At 43.5% G+C, this 19,663-nt stretch overlaps 1 protein-coding gene across 1 annotated transcript; it reads right to left on the bottom strand.

Annotated features, from left to right (window-relative positions):
• Positions 1-17,810: 17,810 nt before the first annotated feature.
• LOC134211258 (arginine/serine-rich coiled-coil protein 2-like) lies at positions 17,811-18,752 on the bottom strand. Its single transcript, XM_062687974.1, has 2 exons — positions 18,599-18,752; positions 17,811-18,537 (listed from the first exon to the last, which is right to left on the bottom strand). Exons 1-2 carry the CDS (start codon positions 18,642-18,644, stop codon positions 17,972-17,974), a joined length of 612 nt encoding a protein of 203 aa, XP_062543958.1. The 5' UTR covers positions 18,645-18,752; the 3' UTR covers positions 17,811-17,971.
• Between the last annotated feature and the right edge of the window lie 911 nt (positions 18,753-19,663).

The following is a 19,663-nucleotide window of genomic DNA, read 5'->3' as shown; positions in this document are numbered from 1 at the left end:
TTCCATCCACTCCTGCGGCAGAACCTCATCCTCCCAAACCTTAGTAATCACCCAGTGCAGCGCTCTAGCCAGTGCCTCACCACCGTGTTTAAACAGCTCTCCTGATAGTTGGTCAACTCCAGGGGCTTTGTTGTTTTTCAGCCGGCCGATCTCCTCCTGGATTTCCTGGAGATTCGGAGCCGGAAGTCGCATGTCCTGCGCGCGTGCTGCTAGGTTCATTACCATACCGCCACCGTTTTCTGCCATATCGCCATTCAGGTGCTCTTCGTAGTGCTGCCGCCACCTTTGGATCACCTCACGCTCGTTTGTAAGAAGGTTCCCGTTTACACTTTTCCTTACACATATCAGGCTGTGGCACGTAGCCCTTACGTGAACGGTTCAACTTCTCATAGAACTTTCGTGCGTTATTAGCGCGGTACAGTTCCTCCGTCTCTTCACGGTCTCGATCTTCCTGCTGGCGCTTTTTCCTCCGGAAAATCGAGTTTTGTCTGTTCCGCGCCCGTTTGTATCGTGCCTCGTGCGCCCTCGTGCGGTGTTGCAGCAATCTCACCCATGCTGCATCCTTCTCCTCAACTAACTGCTCACATTCGCCGTCATACCAGTCGTTTCTCTGATCCGGAGCCACCGTGTCTAGTGCAGCGGTTGCGGTGCTTCCAATGGCGGATCGAATATCTCTCCAGCCATCTTCATGATATGCTGCGCCTAGTTGCTCTTCCGTTGGGAGTGCCACTTCCAGCTGCTGCGCGTAGTCTTGGGCTAGCCTACCGTCTTGTAGCCGTCCAATGTTTAGCCGCGGCGGACGACTCCGACGCGTGTTGATCACCGTCGAGAGTTTTGAGCGCAGGCATACTGCAACGAGGTAGTGGTCGGATTCAATATTCGCACTGCGGTAAGTGCGTACGTTCGTGATGTCGGAGAAGAATTTACCGTCGATTAGAACGTGGTCGATTTGGTTTTCCGTTACTTGATTAGGTGATTTCCATGTGGCCTTGTGGATATTCTTGCGGGGGAAGAAAATGCTTCGGACTACCATTCCGCGGGAGGCTGCAAAGTTTATGCATCGTTGGCCGTTGTCGTTCGATACGGTATGCAGACTATCCGGTCCGATGACCGGTCTATACATTTCCTCCCTTCCTACCTGAGCGTTCATGTCACCGATGACGATTTTGACGTCCCGCAGTGGGCATCCATCGTATGTCTGCTCCAGCTGCGCATAGAACGCTTCTTTCTCGTCGTCGGGTCTCCCTTCGTGTGGGCAGTGCACGTTGATGATGCTATAGTTGAAGAAACGGCCTTTTATCCTCAGCTTGCACATCCTTGCGTTGATTGGCTGCCACCCAATAACGCGTTGGCGCATCTTTCCCAGCACTATGAAGCCGGTTCCCAGCTCGTTGGTGGTGCCACAGCTTTGGTAGAAGGTATCCGTTCGATGCCCGCTTTTCCACACTTTCTGTCCTGTCCAGCAGATTTCCTGCAGCGCTACGACATCAAAGTTGCGGGGATGTAATTCAACGTAGATTATCCTGTCGCAACCTGCGAAGCCTAGCGACTTGCAGTTCCATGTTCCAAGCTTCCAATCGTGATCCTTTATTCGTCACCTAGGTCGTTGCCGATTGTATCGAGTCGTATTATCTTCTATGTCGTTCGTAATAGTTGTTTTTAAAGGCGGCTTATTGGGCCTGCGCAAACCTCCTGTCTCGTCGGAGGGCCGTCGTGTCAGGGCTGTTTAGCGTCCCACCTAACACCAGGACTTGGGCATGTGCGCTTTGAGCGGCACACGGTCGCTTTGGCGGAGCCTACTTGCGGATTCATGCTTTTTATAGAAATTTGACAGGGCCCTCTGTCAAACCCCACCACATCCTAGGCAGGCGCCACAACTCGCAGATGGCCTGGGGAGGGATCGTCAAGCCCTTGGACATAGTCCCTGCTGCCCCCATTTGTACGGGCAACGAATTGGGCCAGGAGGAATTGTTCGGCAAGGAGGAGCTCTGGACTAAAGGGGACTCTAGTATTTTGTTTTTCGTGAGGGGGTTCCTTGTCTGCTCAACTTAAAAGACCTCCACCCTAACGCTTCTTGTGCCGCGGAAGAGAGTGCCATATATTCAGCTTCCGTAGACCGATCTTCTTGTTTCGATATCGTTACCCCAATCCGCATTACTGTATCCTTTAAATGTTACTTGATTATTCTTTTCATAGCCGAGCCTTTGACTCTTTGTTCCTTTTAAGTATCTAAGAATCCGTTTAGCTGCTGTCCAATGGGCATCTCCGGGATTACAACTGAAGGAACTGACAATATTGACAGCATAAGCAATATCCGGTCTAGTTGCTTGTGAAAGAAACTGCAAACCGCCTATAAGTTCACGGAATGGGATTTTTGACATGCGTTGAATTTCTTCGGCTGATTTTGGACACATATCTCTGGTTAGTCGTTGATTCAGATCATACGGTGTTGATACGGTATTACAATCGGTCATTCCAAATTGTTGTAGTAATTCATTCACTTAACGCTCTTGATCCAATTTTGATCTAATTTTGATCTCTTCAATCCTATTCTTCGTAGCTCTTCATCTAGGCTTGAATTCCAGACGCGACTAGCTTGTTTCAGACCGTATAAGGCCTTTTTAAGTCGGCATACTTTTCCGCATAGGTTTCCTGATAGTCAACACCTTTTACCTGCTGATATCCTTTGATTACTATTCGTGCCTTGTATCGTCCAATCGATCCGTCAGTCTTCATTTTTATCTTGTAGACCCATTTTGATTGAGGCGCTTTTCGGTCCGGAGGCAATTCCGTTAGTTCCCATGTTTCGTTGTCATCCAATGATTTCATTTCAGCCAGCATGGCCTCCTGCCATGAATTACTATCATCACGCTGCATCGCTTCTTGATAAGTTGTACATAGGTTCACCCTTAATCGGTACATTGGATGCAGGAATATTTCGAGAAGCGGTATTGAAATTCATTGCAAAATCAAGGTACTTGCCTGGAATTTGGCGCTCCCGTCCACTGCGCCTTACCTACTCTTGCAGGTATTCTTGTTGTGGAGGGAGCGCAGGTGATGATGATGCTATTTCGGACTTACAACCATTGTCTACCTGAATTTCTTCTGACTCAACAAAACTTTCATTATGTCTAGCCACATCGTCAGTCTCCAGACTAGAGGGAAATTCTTCATCAGCGTTGCAAATTTCGGGCAAAATATCAACGACAGGATCTGCTTCTTGTAATTGCAACACCGGCTCAATTGGATCTAACCACTCTTGCTCAGTCTGCTCATTCAGGAACACTGCATCTCTACTAAAGAAAACTTTCTTTGTTCGTGTATTATAGATTCGAAAACCCTTCGTTCCTGCTGCAAAACCAACGAATATTCCAGCCTCCGATTTGGAATCCCATTTCTTCCTTCGTTGTTTCGGAACATGTACCATGACTTTAGTCCCAAACACATGCAGCTCTGATAAATCCGGTTTCTTCTTGGTAAATTTTTCTTCTGGTGTAACTGTAAGCCCTTTAGTTGGCGATCTGTTGATAAGGAAGGTCGCCGTTCCTACTGCTTTAGCCCAAAAAGTTTTAACCAGACCAGCGGCAAATAATAGACATCGTGTCGTTTCAACAATAGAGCGACTCATACGTTCTGCTAATCCATTTTGCTCGGGATTTTAAGCTACGCTTGTTTCATGATGAATGCCACACTTCCGGAGATACTCTTGCTTTTTCCGGTTGACGTATTCTGTATCATTATCAGTCCTCAATCGCTTCACACGATGACCAGTCTGTGTTTCCACAAAAGCTTGAAAATCTTTGAAACAATCCAGAACTTCTAGTTTCGTGCGCAAAAAATATACAAAGCATTTCCTGCTGCAGTCATCTATAAACGTAGGAATATATTTGCTGCCAGTCAACAAAGTATTCTCCATTAGACCACACAGATCCAAATGTATCAGGTCCAATACTTCACTCGCTCGAGTTCCTTTGTATCGAAACGGTTGTCGATGATGTTTTCCTTGCAAACATGGTACACATGGTGCAAGTTCCCTGTCATCAAATTGAACTCCAAGAACCATCCCACGAAGTCGCTTTAGGCTTTGCACATTTAGGTGTCCCATTTTCTTGTGACACAACGCCATATCGATCGTGATGTGGATCTACCAGATTAGTCCTTGCGGGCCACATACAGCGGGATCACCACCGCCAAATCCTACCACATGCTCCGATAAGTGTCGTATTTACGTCCGTAACATGTCCAAGTCGTTAGAAACACGAGTTTTTCGAGTCTTAAACTTTTTTCAAAAACACGCGAATATTTTTCACGGAAAATTTTCAAACTGTTTGACAGTTGAGATGATCAATTACGCAAAAGTGAGTAAACCCTAAAATTATCAGAAGTGAGTGAAAATTGACTCACTTTCTAAATATAATGTTACTCACTTTTTGACATTTCCATTAAAATTTTAAAGTGAGTCATATCGACTCACTTTTGAGTAGATTCAAATGAGCGTGTATCATTCGTGGATTGCATCACGCACGAAACATATATTTACTTTTCTGACGAAGCTTGTACAGACCCTCTTGCTGCTCTCCAATCGCAATCAATTCACCTTTAGGATTAAACACTTTGCACCATTCCTTAGTGAAGACAACCTGATGGCCGAATCCACAAATCTTGTGAACTGATAGTAAATTCATAGCACGTTCACGAATACAGAGCACGTCTGATACCTTGATTGTACTGGAGTCAGCTCCAACATCAGCTTCTAGTTCTAAATCACCTTTTGAAATTACGGACGTCTTCTTGTTGTTGGCAACTAATACACTATCACTTATACTTCGAGAATTCTTTACGACACATGTGTGATGAGGAACCAGAATCGAAAATCCAATCAGACTTCATAGGGTTCCCTCCATTTTGCGCTGCAAATGCTGGATGCTTGTTTGTTTTCTTCTTTTGCTTCTGAGATTCTTTTGATACATCTACATCCTTCTTGCATTCGGACGCATAATGACCCATCTGTCTGCATCGGTAACATTTCACCTTTGATTTATCCGGTTTCGAATTCACAGTCTTCTTACTCTGACCATAAAATGCTTTCTCCGTATCAAGTCCTGATGCTTCATCTGGCCATTTCACATCTTGAAGTATTTTTGCTTTGACCATATCTGCGGTTAACTTGCATCCAGAAGCTCCAAGACCCATTATCATGGGATCATACGTCTTCGATAAACCCATTAACAAGATACTGGACTTCCAGCGATCATTGACTTCAAAACCAACTGCAGTCAACTTGTGCCGGGTGGACATCAAGACATTAACATATTCTTCAACAGATGCACACTCCACCAGCTTTACTCCGGTTAACTGACGAAGTAATCCAAATTCACGAATATAGTCACTGTCTTGAAAGGCCGCCTTCAAACTATCCCATGCTTCCTCCGCGGTCGTCGCATGCTGCACCAGGCTGTAGTTTACAGGATCAATGCTTAAACAAATTGTCGCAAGAGCGCGTTCCGACAGTTCCTCCGGTGGATCGTTTACGGTAATGGCTTTGCAGCTCCCTTCTCGAATGAGCACCATCTTAATAGCAAAGGCCCATGAGCTATAGTTCTCTTGACCACGTAATCGCTCTGCCAATGGTAACATACCGCCTCCACTTGCTGGTGATAACTTCGGGAACATTTCTCTCGATGTTTGAGCTGTATCGTGTTGAAGGTTTTCTACTTATTCTACTAATACACCTGCTTCAATAGTTTGAATTAAATTTGTCTCGTCTGTGCCAGTTGTACGTATAGGCGATCGCAACAGAGACATTCGATTTCAAATTTTCACTTTGTTTGATCGTTGCCAAGGCGCGTAAACTGGGCTCATAACCTATTAGAAACAGGTCTGTTAGCAACGAGTGAACAACGAATAATGATTTATTGAGCAAATAATAATTCATAGGTTACTATACTGCCGCTAACCGCAAGTCGAGCACATCTGTATATGAAGGCCCATATACAGATGTGCTCGACTTGCGGTTAGCGGCAGTATAGGTTTCTAACAGTATGCTTGCAACGGAGGTGAGATACATTTTTACAGTCAAACCTCCATGAGTAGATATTGAAGGGACCGTCGACTCATGGAAATATCGAGATGTGGAATAGAAAATACTTGAAAAGCTCCTTGAAGGGACCATCACAGTAACCCAGAAAATAGTTTTCAGTATGGAATAATTCTCGGGTACTTATTCAAAAGGACGTATGTGATTTTGTAAACAAAGATTCAAACGCCGATTTATCCAATCTGATAGCACTCCCACGCAAACCATCATCACGTACAGGTAGGGGAAGCCTTCGGCTACCTGTTTGTGGTGTTGGTTTGCGTGGGAGTGCCATCAGATTGAACAAATTGACGTTTGAATCTTTGTTTACAAAATCACATACGTCCTTTTGAATAAGTACCCGAGAATTGTGTTCGAAGCATAAGTTGTTGGTCATCCAAAAAATTCCCGAAGTAAGTAACTCATGCTTTGATTACAATCACGGCAAATGCTGGGTAAACCGTACCTCCTGAGGTGCAAATCTAACTGCACATCTGTTCTCCATGTTAGGAGCGGCTCACAACAGCGATTGAGCATCGTCCGAGTGCCAGCGAGTGCCAGTGAAACTGTGCACCATGGTCCACCGGGAATAAGGAGGAATGGTCCTCCAAAAATTTAGGGGGTTTGGTGTCAGGCCCTGCAAGCCAGCCTTAAAAAAAAACTTACGCAACGAATAATCAACAAGGACATATCGTGGCGCTAACATCGACTCTGACCACTATCTGATTATGGTTAAACTGCGCCCAAAACTATTCGTCATCAACAATGTTCGGTACGACCTAAAGCGACTGAAGCAACATAATGTCGCATCTCGAGGCAGCGTTGCCGGAAAGGGTGAGCTAGACTACTGGAATACAGGTAAAGCAGCCATTAATGACACAGCGCAGAACAACGTCGGGTATGTGGGACGAAGTCGACGGAATGATTGGATCAACGAAGAGTGCAGACAGATTCTGGAAGAGAAGGATGCAGCACGGGTGGTCACGTTGCAGCAAGGTACCCGGCAGAACGTGGAACATTATAGACGGAAGCGGAGACAGCAAACCCGCCTTTTTCAGGAGGAAGAATCGGAGTACGAAGAGATGGAACAGCTGTGCCGTTCTCAAGAAACACTCAACGCATCCCGCAAAGGCTTCGTGCCGTGAGCCGAAATGTGCAGGGATAAGGATGGGAATATCTTGACGGACGAACGTGTGGTGATCGAAAGGTAGAAGCAGCACTACGAGGAACAGAGTACAGGCAGTGAAATTCAAGGCAGCGGAGGAGATGACTACGTCAGTTCAGCGGACGATGGAAGCCAACCAGCCCCCACATTGAGGGAAGTTAAGGATGGCATCCAACAGCTAAAGACCAATAAAGCAGCTGGTAAGGATGGTATCGGAGCTGAGCTCATCAAAATGGGCCCGGGAAAGCTAGCCACTTGCCTACACAAACTGATAGTCAGAATCAGGGAAACTGAACAGCTACCGGAGGAGTGGAAGGAGAGGATTATATGCCCCATCTACAAGAAAGGCGGCAAGCTGGAGTGTGAGAACTATCGAGCGATCACTATCCTTAATGCCACTTACAATGTGATATCCCAGATCATCTTCCGTCGTCTGTCACCATTAATTCGTGGGAAGTTATCGAGCCGGCCGCTCGACAACGGACCAGATCTTTACTGTACGGCAAATCCTTCAAAAATGCCGTGAATTTGATTTCAAGGCGGCATACGACAGTATAGACCGCTTAGAGCTATGCAAAATTATGGACGAGAACAGCTTCCTTGGGACTGATCCAAGCAACGGTGGATGGTGTGCAAAACTGTGTGATGATTTCGGGTGAACACTCCAGTTCGTTCGATTCGCGGCGGGGACTAAGAGAGGGTAATGGATTTTTGTGCTTGTTGTTCAACATTACGCTAGAAGGTGTCATGCAGAGAGCCGGGTGTAACAGCCGGGGTACGATCTTTAACAGATCCAGTCAATTTATTTGTTTCGCGGATGACATGGACATTGTCGGCCGAACATTTGCAAAGGTGGCAGAACTATACACCCGCCTGAAACGTGAAGCAACAAAAGTTGGATTGGTGGCGAATGCATCAAAGACAAAGTACATACTTGTGGGCGGAACCGAGCGCGACAGAGCCCGCCTGGGAAGCAGTGTTAGGATAAACGAGGATACTTTCGAGGTAGTCGAGGAATTCGTCTACCTTGGATACTTGCTAACGGCTGATAACAATGTTAGTCGTGAAATTCGAAGGCGCAGGAAATCGGGCCTACTACGGGCTCAAGAAGAAACTGTGGTCAAAAAAGATTCGCCACCGCACTAAATGTGTTATGTACAAGACGTTGATAAGACCGGTAGTCCTTTACGGACACGAAACATGGACAATGCACTCGGAGTATTCGAGAGACGGGTGCCTAAGACCATCTTTGACGGTGTGCAAGAAGACGGTGTGTGGCGGAGAATAATGAACCACAAGCACGCCCAGCTCTACGGCGAACCCAGTATCCAGAATGTAGCTAAAACTCGAAGGGTACGATGGGCAGGACATGTTGCAAGAAAGTCGGACAGCAGTCCTGCATAGATGGTATTTGCTTCCGATCCGGCAGGTACGAGACGGCGTGGAGCAAAGCAAGCAAGATGGGCAGACCTGTAATAATTGGGTAAGTATGGCCTGAGCTATGCTGAGACTCCCTGAATCAATGGCCTCAGGGTCGGCACGCTCACCTCAAGCTACTCGCGGGCAGGGAACTCTCACAATCAAAATGTAGGGAAAACCACAGAGCTTCACAATGCGACACTTCATTTTCTCCGCTCTTTCACTTTCTTAAGCCTAGCTAATCTGTCTTCCTTGGGGCCCCTCTTCCTGGCCACACTCCACCACTCCATTTCTTCCTTCTTTGACTCTGGTCCTTCCTCGTCCTCTACCATCCTTGCAAGCGCATTCACGCCGGCGTTGGCGGCTCTTTTCCCACTCGCTACTTTATACAGGCTTCCTGCACCCTCCGGCGACCTACGTGGCGGCGGCGGTGGACTTTTCTCCTCGCGACTTCCTTCTTCGGTCACATGCGCGTCGGTAGCCGATTACTCTGCTCACTACTGATCCGGTAGTAACGTCGGGGTGACTTGGGGATACTCCTCGCTTCTCACCGCGGTCCAAAACGACCAATAAGATGGCCGAACGGCTATCGGCGGAACAATGCCGAATCAGGCCGACAATGGAACCTGGGTACGATGGCGGTTCTCGATGGGGTTTAACCAAGGGTTTAACCATAAAAACGGCGGGGTTCTGAGAAGGAGAAAATGCTGGGATCAGCTTCTGTCTCCGGAAGCAGCCACTTTAAGTTACCTGTCGTCCTCTACGCCTGGTCTTCTTCCACAAACTCTCTCACTTAACCTTCTTCTAATTTGGTAACTTTCGCTAACTTTAAAACTTTATTCCGTTCACTTCAAATTGCGTTGGATAAGTGACCGGTTTTAGGCTTGTTTCCCGCATTCTAGGGTCATGACCTCCTTTTTCAGGTCAGTCACCTCGCATCATTCCATTAACCCACAATTACACCACCCCTTCATGGCTGCTCGATGATGGTGCTTCTGGCTTTCTGGTGTTGGGTTGGAGGACTATGGTGAGTGGTTTGCTGCGGTCTTCTAGGGTGGTGGAGGCTAATCACGCCCTGTTCTACTGCAGTCGCTACTGTACATGGAAAACCTACACATAAAGACGAGTTTTACCTGCCATTCACAAACAATTCACGCATAACACTAAAATTCCACGAATTTCTCGGCAACACTCATCACATAACATAACCAACACTTACAGACCAGTTGCAAAACGGTTTGGCGAGCGTGGGGCGCATTCGAAGATGGAGAGATACGGCCTCGAACTATGTATTATGGCGTCAAATTGTTGATTCAGTGTTATCTGTTTAGATGCTATCACAAAGCATTATGTGGACGACATGCTGCTTAGCGTCGAAAGTGAGCAAGAAGTCGTGCAGGTAGCAGAGGAAGTTCGACTAATTCACGCTGAAGCTGGGTTTGAAATTCGAAATTGGATTTCAAATTCTTCTCCTGTTCTTCAAGCTCTACATCAAGAAAAGACACAAAGCAAAAGCCTCAATATGGGATCTGAGTTGGCAACCGAGAAGGTTCTCGGAATGTGGTGGTGTACAGACACAGTTACAATCACCTACAAGCTCTCTTGAAAATACGACTCTGAACTCCTGACAGGAGCGCGAAAGCCCTCAAAAAGGGAGGTTCTACGCACACTTATGTCTATTTTTGACCCTTTGGACCTGCTCTCCAACGTTCTCATCGGCCTCAGAATACTGTTCCAGGAAATCTGGCGGTCCGCTATAAATTGGGATGACGAAATTCCGGACAGCCTACACGAAAAATGGGATCAATGGTTGCGCATTCTAATGGAACGTACACACGGTTTGACCAGTTTGACCAACATTGACTCCACCTCTCGTTTGTTCAAACATCCATTAAGTTTTACCAACAGCGGCACGAACAATCAATTTATTCGACCAACAATATCACACACGAACGACCGAAACGCCAACTTGAGCACCAACCATCAAAAAATATATGGGGGTTTGCGCAACTTCACTACAAATGCTCAAACATGTTCGGCGAACCTTGACTCCACCCCCGACAACTCAAACCAAAATCAAACCGTTTTAATTTTTTCCAACCGAGTCGCCAACTGTCAAATGGTTGTTCGAACAACTTCACACACGTCCAAACAAAGCAGCAACCGAAGCGTTTTCTTGGGGGCGGAGTCAATGTTCGTCAAACTGCTTGACTGGTATGTACGTTTGCATAACGCAAATACAAGACATTTCGATTCCGCTTTGCTACCGTTCCCTGACGTCAATAAATTCGGACATGCTGATACAGTCACACACCTTTGTGGGTGCGAGTGAGTTAGGGTATGCGGCTGTAGTATATTTACGGTTTCAACAGAGTAACACTGTGGAATGCATTATCGGCGGGGCCAAAGCGCGAGTAGCGCCACTTAAATTCGTGTCCATCCCGAGGTGGGAGCTTCAAAGCGCCACCCAACAAACATTGAAGACTAATAAACTCTATCTTATTTATTTATCTTCATCTTCAGTGCTAACTGTACATACTGGTTTAAAACTTATATGCTAACTTAAAATTTGCCTTAATCTAGTTTTGAATATCGTTCTGCTACAATTAAAATCGAACCAATCAATGTCGTTGAGAAGGTTGAAGCAACGTTCCAGCGGGTGGTTTTGCCCAAACATTGTGGAGTGTCGGACAGACTGGAAGAGCTGACGTTGGCGGGAGCGACGGGCTGGCACATGAAAGTTAACTTGCTGCAAGAGCTCAGGGCAGTCCACGTGGTTGTTTATAATGTCAAATGCAAAAACCCTCTGCAAATCTCAACGTCATTGTCGAAGGGTTTCGAGTCGAATCAGTTGGCATCGCTCTTCGTATTGCGGTAACCTGAAAGGATTATCCCACGGCAATCGCCTGAGGGCAAAACGAACAAAACTGCGTTGGACCCTTTCGATTCGCGTCATCTGGATTTCGTGATAGGGTACCCACACCTGCACAGCATATTCGAGTATGCTTCGCACGAGGCAGCAATACAGGCTTTTCAGGGAGTAAACGTCATCAAAATCAGCAGCGTTCCGGCGCATGAAGCCTAGTACGGCGAAAGCCTTGGCAGAAGTCGTTGCAATATGCTCATTAAAATTCAGCTTGCGGTTAAACGTAACTCCCAGGTCTTTTATGGAGCTCACACTTTTCAGTTCGTTTCCGCATGCCGAGTAACGAAAGTTTATCTGCATTCTGCATTTGGTAAAACTTATTGAATTGCATTTCGACGCATTTATCTCCATACCATTTAAATAACACCAGTTGGCTATAACATCTAGATCTTGTTGCAGCGCAAGACAATCGGTCAATGATCGAATAATTCGAAATATTTTCAAGTCGTCGGCGTACATGAGGCGATGAGATCGAAGTTTACAGCATAAGTCGTTCACGAAGATGATGAAAATCAGCGGCCCTAGGTGACTGCCTTGTGGCACTCCGGATGGTGTAGGATATGTATTGGATGAGACAGTGCTTAAATTAACGAACGCAGCCAAGTGACAATCCAGTCAGGAAATCCCAAACGTTCTAATTTCTTTAAAGTTAAACCGTGAGGAACTTTATCGAAAGCTTCCCAGACAACCACACATCGCATAAGAATGCACGATTAAAATCGTTTACCATTCCAAATTTAATCAAAATCGCATTGTGGTGCGAAGCTCATCAGTTTACTTATAAACATTCCCGCACAGTAGGCTATTTTATGAGTTTATCCCAGTTTCATTTGTTGACATCGCATATTCCTGCAAACTAACTCAAATGAAATCGGTTTATCTGTCAAACAGAGTTTGTTATCACAAACTTCATCGCAATGTATTACAAACAAACTCGCTTAAAAATCGTGCACATCGCATACATTATACCCTACAACGTCGGATAAGAAATGCACATATATCGCCTCCACTTTTGTCCATAAAAAGCGTTTTCCGCGACTGGTATGCAATGAAATTTGTGTGCATAGGCACCGCATAACAGAAAAACAATTCTATTATGCATGCATTTTGGTTGTCTGGGTTTCGAAAAGTCGATGTTAATACTGTCAACTTGACATCTCTTCTTCAGGTTAGAATTCAACATGCTAGTGTAGGTGATTAGGTTTGTAAAGCGCTTATACAGCCATAAATAAGCTTGTTCGGCTAAACAACTAGCTTATTCAGCTTAAATTGTTTGTTGGGCATCATTGGTACCAGACTTGCGAACTCAATTTGTGAAGCTTTGTCCTTTAAGATCACAGACAGGTTTTTCTGGACAGATGCTCGAAACGTTCTGTGTTGGTTGCGTTCCGACCATCGCCAATATTCTCCATACGTAGGTTGGCGAGTCAGTGAAATACTGGATTCAACCGTTATCAAGGACTGGAAGTGGATAAGCTCGAAGGACAATGTGGCGGGCGAGGCGACTAAATGGATCCGGTCGGTCGATTTTGATAGCCAAAGTAGGTGGTTCAGAGGACCTCCATTCTTGTGGCAGTCTTCTGAAAAAGGGCCATGCAAACCCTTCAGCACCAACATTACCAAGGAAGAGATTAAGGCGAATCTTCTATATCACAAAGCAACACCTCAGCCGCTGTTCCAAGCAGCAACATATTTGGAATGGAACCGGCTACTAAAAACAGCAGCAGTGATACTAGGTTTATTGGTAATATTCGGCTGAAAGGTACAGAATGCAATACGGGGCCGTTTACCAAACATGAGCTTCTAAACGCATCAAACATACTCTATCGTGAAGCTCAAAGTGTGTCGTTCTCCGAAGAGATACTCATACTCTCGAAATTCGAAATGGCTAAAAAGGCGATTCCAAAGCCTAGTTCTATATTCACTTTGAATCCATTTTTAGATGGAAAGCGAGTATTAAGAATGCATGGCTGGATTAGTGCTTGTGGATATGCCACCATGGATGCCCAAAATCCGATAATACTTCCGAGGGATCATCACATAACAAAGTTACTTGTGCGAGATTACCATTTGCGGTATCACCATCGTAGCCATGAGACCGTTCTTAACGAGATAAGGCAAGTGTAAAGGATTCCAAAGCTGCGTCCATTGTTACGGAAAGTTAGATCAGAACGTCAAACGTGCAAAAACCAGCGAGCTTTCCCTAAACCTCCTCCAATGGCCGATCTTCCAACTGCTAGATTAGCAGCTTATACAATGGCTTTTTCGTATGTCGGAATTGACTATTTTGGACCCATGTGTGTGGCAGTAGGACGACGAAGTTGGGCGTTCTGGTAACGTCCTAACGATAAGGGCGATACATTCAGAAGTTGCGCACTCGCTAAGCGCGGATTCTTGCATCATGGTATTGCCATCCTTCATGTCCAGGCGATGAGTTCCTATTCTAATATATAGTGATCGTGGGACCAGCTTCATTGCAGCGAGTAAGGAACTGAGAGAGGCATTGCGCGAAACGGATCAGTAAAAAGTCATTCGAGAGATTACCAGTCAACATACCGAGTGGACATTCTTTCCTCCTGCTTCTCCGCACATGAGCGGTGCTTGGGAGCGCCTCGTTCAGACAGTGAAGGTGAACCTGCAAAGGATTCTACCAACGAGAAACCCCACCGATGAAGTACTGCGTAATACTCTAGCTGAAGTTGAAAACCTTATCAATTCACGACCGTTGACGCATGTTCCTGATGACCCCGAGGCGCCGGTATTAACACCAAATCATTTCATACTGGGTTCATCCAGCGGCCTCAAACCCGCGACAAGTTTGGATGATAGAGCGTCAGGCGTAAAGAGAAGCGGACATATTTTGGCAACGCTGGATCCGTGACTACCTGCCGGATTTGAAGTGGTACACCAACGTGAAAGCAATAGCGGTAAATAATGCCGTGCTTGTAGTAGAGCCAGATCTTCCAAGAAACTGTTGGCTTAAAGGACCGGTTATTGCCGTTTACCAAGCAATGGACGGACATGTGAGATCAGTAGCTGTACAGACAGAATTGGGAATATTCGAGCGACCGGCGACGAAGATTGCCGTTCTGGATGTTCGCCGCGAAGTAATGGTACACTAGTTACCTGGCATACCCGGGGGCAGTGTTGCGACCCCTTGGTCGATGCAGCTCACAATTATTTATATTTTTTCCCATTGTAACTACTAATTGAATTGATGTGACTATTGATGATCTCACGGAAGAAAAAAAGTACCCAAAATTGAGTATTTTTAAACTTACTTTTGAGTTATTTTTTCTTTTCTCTTTCATCCACTCTTTCTTTTGTTGTCAAAAACAAAAGAGCCAAACAATCCAACGACGCCAGTTCAATACGGGAAGCCAATTTTGAGTTTTGTTACCTGAGGTTGAAATTGAGTGAATTAAACTTAAATTTGGGTCAATAAATTTTCCGTTGGGTACTTCATGGGAGTAAAGGCAAACTACTTCGACCCTACTTACTCAATTTTGGCTTCCCGTACGGATGTTCGAGGTTGGGTGAATTAAACTCACTATTGGGTAGTTTATTTCTTCCGTGACGTAATATTATAACGTGAATTATAAATAATGATACCCTAAATACCGGTGCGAGATCGAGGGTAGACACGTTAGGGGCTGTCCATAAACCACGTAGACTGTTGAGGGGGGGGGGGTTTCGAAAAAGTCTACGATAGTCTACGAAGGGGGACGGGGGGGTATACCAAAAGTCTACACGTAAAAAAATTTAATGTTGTTTATTATTAATATTTCTAATACTTTTTTGCCAAAGCAGGCGCTTAATGACATGTATAAGAAAAAACTTATACATCGCATTAGTCACATACATTCCGAAACTTATACTTTTCATTAACTTATGAATGTCATTAGCTTTTTGATATGGGATCATTCATTAGGTGGCATAATGAAGAGTATAAGTATTTTCGAATGGTTTTTTGCCATAACATATAAGGTTATTTTTTTACGTGTACGTATAGAGTTTTTGATTTTATTTTTTTTTAAAGCGATTCATACAGCAGATTCGTGTGAAGTTCACTTGTTTGATTTTTTTAGGATGTTCCGTTTTTTTTTGCAAAACCGAAATAATCTCTTGCATTTCTCCTTAAAAAAATAATGAATTTAACTAAAGTAAAAGTCTGAGCTACGGCTTAAAACTATCATGGATTTCACCAGGAAATTCTTCTGTGCAGGAGCAGGAAAATTCTCCAAAGTATTCTATAAAAACTTTCGATTTTTTTTTCAAAATCTTCACTTGGATTTTACTGCAGATTCTACGATTTGTTTATCGGCTTTATCGGTCATTTCTACTCAAAGTATGAGGGAGTAGATAATCGAAAGATAATTGAAAATCATCAGATTGAAAGCCGTTCGCTAGGGCACGAACAAGTATGAAGCGATAGAGGGCGAAAGGGAGAAAGGAAGACCATCTATTGAACAACACACAATCGAAGCGTGAATCTTCTTGCCTAACGCCCTGGTTGTGGATGGCTTGGTTAGTGGTATGGAAACCACCGTGCCAAGATTCTAATCGTTTGATTTTCGGCAGGAACTTCTTTGAAAACTATTGAAATTATGTCGTACTTCAACGGATTTTTTTTTAATTTACAAAGGAAGCATTTTGGAATATCCGAGAAAAAGCCTTTGGAATGCACAAAAGATATTTTTTGGAACTTGTATAGGGAATTCTCCGAAATTTCCGCGAGAAACCCTTCAGAATATTCACTGGAGATTTTCTGGGAAGTCCCCGAAATTTTTTGCTTAATTTAGGAAATTCTTCTGAATTTTCGCGAGGAATTGTTTGAAAATATAAGCAAAATTCTCCTTCGTAAATTTCTTCGGCAGTTCTAATGCAAATTCTTTGGAATTATCGATAGAAAATTTTCGAAATTTCTAAATAAATTGTTGAAAACTTCCACGAGAAATTATTTGAATTTCCCACCAAAAACAGTTTGAGTTTCCACAAAAAAAAAATGTTTGCAATTTTTGTAAAAAAGCCTTTCTAATTTTCATGAAAATTTATTCGAATTTTTTACGAGAAGTTCACAAAAAGTTCAACTGAAAATTCTCCATAATTTCCACCGAAAATTATTCAGAAAATATTTTTTGGAATGCCCATAAGATTTATTTAAATTTCCTCAAGAAATTGCTCCAAATTTGCAAGAGAAATTAAAAAATATCGTAGGAAACCATTCTAAATTTCCACGGGAAATATTTCGGAATGTCCGTTTAAACTAAAAATTACCTCGGGAAATAATTCTAAATTTTCACGGAAAATTACTCGGGTTTTTTAACGGGGAAACTTTTGGAATTTAGAAGAAAAATCTTGGGATTTATTCAACAGATGATTATTCAGCGGGATATTGCATGGAATTTTCAAGAAAAGCATCGGAGTTATCACGGAGAGTTCTTTGGAGTATTTCAAGGTTATCAATTGGGAAATTTTACTAAATTTCCACGCAAAACTTATTGGAATGTAGACTTGACATTGTCGAAATTTCAACTCGATTTTTTTCTAAATTCTGGCAATTTAAGGTTTTTACAATTTTGAACCGGCTTTGAGAATTATGGGTCAGATGCGTGACAGATTTTATCAGTGGCGCACCGATGAAAAATGTTGGCGATGGTGGTGGCACACCTCTAGGAGGAATTGAATTCAACAGTAATTAAATTAATTGCCTTTGAGATTTGATTTCAGGAGTTATGGACAGAGGATTAAATTTGATTTCGTTTCAATTTGATTTTTGTTTTGTTGGATTTTGTTGTAATATTTACATGGAAATGGAATTGAATAGCTGAATTAAAACGTGGTTGATTTCCATATTTTTCCAATCACATACCTATGATTTTTTGTAAAAGTTGGTAAAGTCTACGTAGATATCATGGGGGGAGGGAGGGGTTTTGAAAAAGTCTACGAAAGTCTACTAGGGGGACGGGGGGGTTTGAAAAAGTGAAATTCCGGTCTACGTGGTTTGTGGACAGCCCCTTATATGCTAATCTGTTGTAAGTCAAAAGAAGAAGCAGTTTATATTATTTTGTTCACAAAACATATGTAAACAACCATAGGTAATTGCCCAACGTGTGCTACATAAGGAAGAAATAGAACTTAAAGTTAAAACAAAGAACTAAACGTAAATAAAGTAAACTTAAAACAAAAATGTTCAAACTAAGTAAAATAATGTATTTCAGGATTTTTTTAACATACTCCAATATAGTTAAAAAATTGGAACCGTGTCGTTTTATTCTTCTTCTTCACCTCGTTGATATCTAAATCAACAGTACTAAAATTTGAAAATATAAATTCATTTATAAATACACCAGTCTACATTGATAATTTAGCAGAATCTCCAGTTTCATCCCCTAGCCCGAGCCGACCGCGATCGACTACGTGAGCGGGATCTCCTCGGGGACCGGGACCTCGAGCGGGATCTGCTCGGCGATCGGGACCTTGATCGCGAGCGCGCTCTTCTCTGTCTGGCAGCACGTATTCGTTGTCGAATTTTCTCCTGTGCTGCCTGCCGGCGCCGGATTGCGATAGCCTGACGCTGTGCCAGCGGCCGTCGGTTCCATCCTGGGCCGCAGTCCGCCGGGCGTTTGTTCCACAAGCTATTCAATGTCGGAGTACGGCGGTCGACAACATACGATTTTGGTGCCTCCTGCTGATACGAGGACACCGCTGTGGTGACGCGTTCGGGGCTTGAAGTTCTATATTCATGATTCAAACGCTTTAGCGTGGATTCGAAGTATTCGTTTTCTGGTTTGTTCAAGTTGACGGAAAGTTTGAACCCGTCAGCGGAGCGATAAATCAATCCCATTTTGTATCCGCGTTCGAGGTGGTTCGAAACCGTTTCTTTGAGATTGGAGGAGGTCAGATTCGGACAATCATTCCGCAATGACATGCAAATGCTGTTCAGAGATACTGAAAAATATAGAACATTGTCACCTCTATAGACAAAGGAATAGAAGAAGGCTTATTTTACCATAACCCGTGGAATTTTCCAAAGTTTTTATAATTTGCGAGAACATTTTTTAAATTGTTTAGATACAGACTCACACGTTTGATTCATCAGGGTATAACAAAATCTGAATGACATTGAAGCGCTGTTTTATCTTAGCTTGCTTGGTTTTGGTTGCACATTTCGCAATATTTTTAAATAATATTGCCACAAAACGGATGGTCACGTTGTTCGTATGCCGGAAGAACGTCAAGCGAAGATAATATTTAGTAGAGAACCCGGAAGAGGCCGCAGGCTCCATGGAAGGCCGCGTACACGATGGCTTTTTGCAGTTGAAGAGGACCTGAGGGCGCTCAATGTTCAGGGCGACTGGAAGCGATTGGCCCAGGATCGAGTCCAGTGGAGAAGGATACTCCATTAGACTTAGGTTCATCGAAGAGCTGTAGCCCATCAAGTATCAGATAAGTATTGCCACAAAATAGATAAATAGTAGGAGTTATGTCTTATGGATTTGACCTCTTCATGTTTTCAAAAAGTATCAAAAATTCTACCGGTCAGCCCAGAATCACAATTCTTATGCTAAAATAAGCCCCCTGTCAAATTTTGAGCTAATTCGGATAAAATTTCGAGGTGGCTCAAGTCGATTTAGTGTTTTTGGGCTATTTTCAGTTTTGAAAAAAATCTCATAGGAGATATAAACGTGATTTGATTTATGTTTTGTTCGAATAACTTGTTTGAGGAAATCCTAGCGTGCAAATTTATGACACATATAAAGCTTCTTATTTTTAAGAATTTAACGGTAAATCGTACATTGGCAATTATATCATTGAAATATCCACGGAAAAAAGAGGAATAATAATATAATAAATTAACAATAATTTGCTATAAATTAAAGAATTTTGTAAAACAACGACTTTTAGGGGAAACAGTGTTTTTATGCACTTAAAAGCACAAAAATCACTTTATTTTCAATTTTTTTTCAATCTTGAAAATATCCCAAAAACACTAAATCGACTTGAGCCACCTCGAAATTTTATCCGAATTAGCTCAAAATTTGACAGGAGGCTTATTTTAGAATAAGAATTGTGG

The sequence above is a fragment of the Armigeres subalbatus genome, chromosome 1, assembly GCF_024139115.2.
Source record: "Armigeres subalbatus isolate Guangzhou_Male chromosome 1, GZ_Asu_2, whole genome shotgun sequence".
NCBI lineage: Eukaryota > Metazoa > Arthropoda > Insecta > Diptera > Culicidae > Armigeres > Armigeres subalbatus.
Note: the sequence above shows the minus strand (reverse complement) of the source record. Positions and strands in the feature narration are given on the sequence as shown.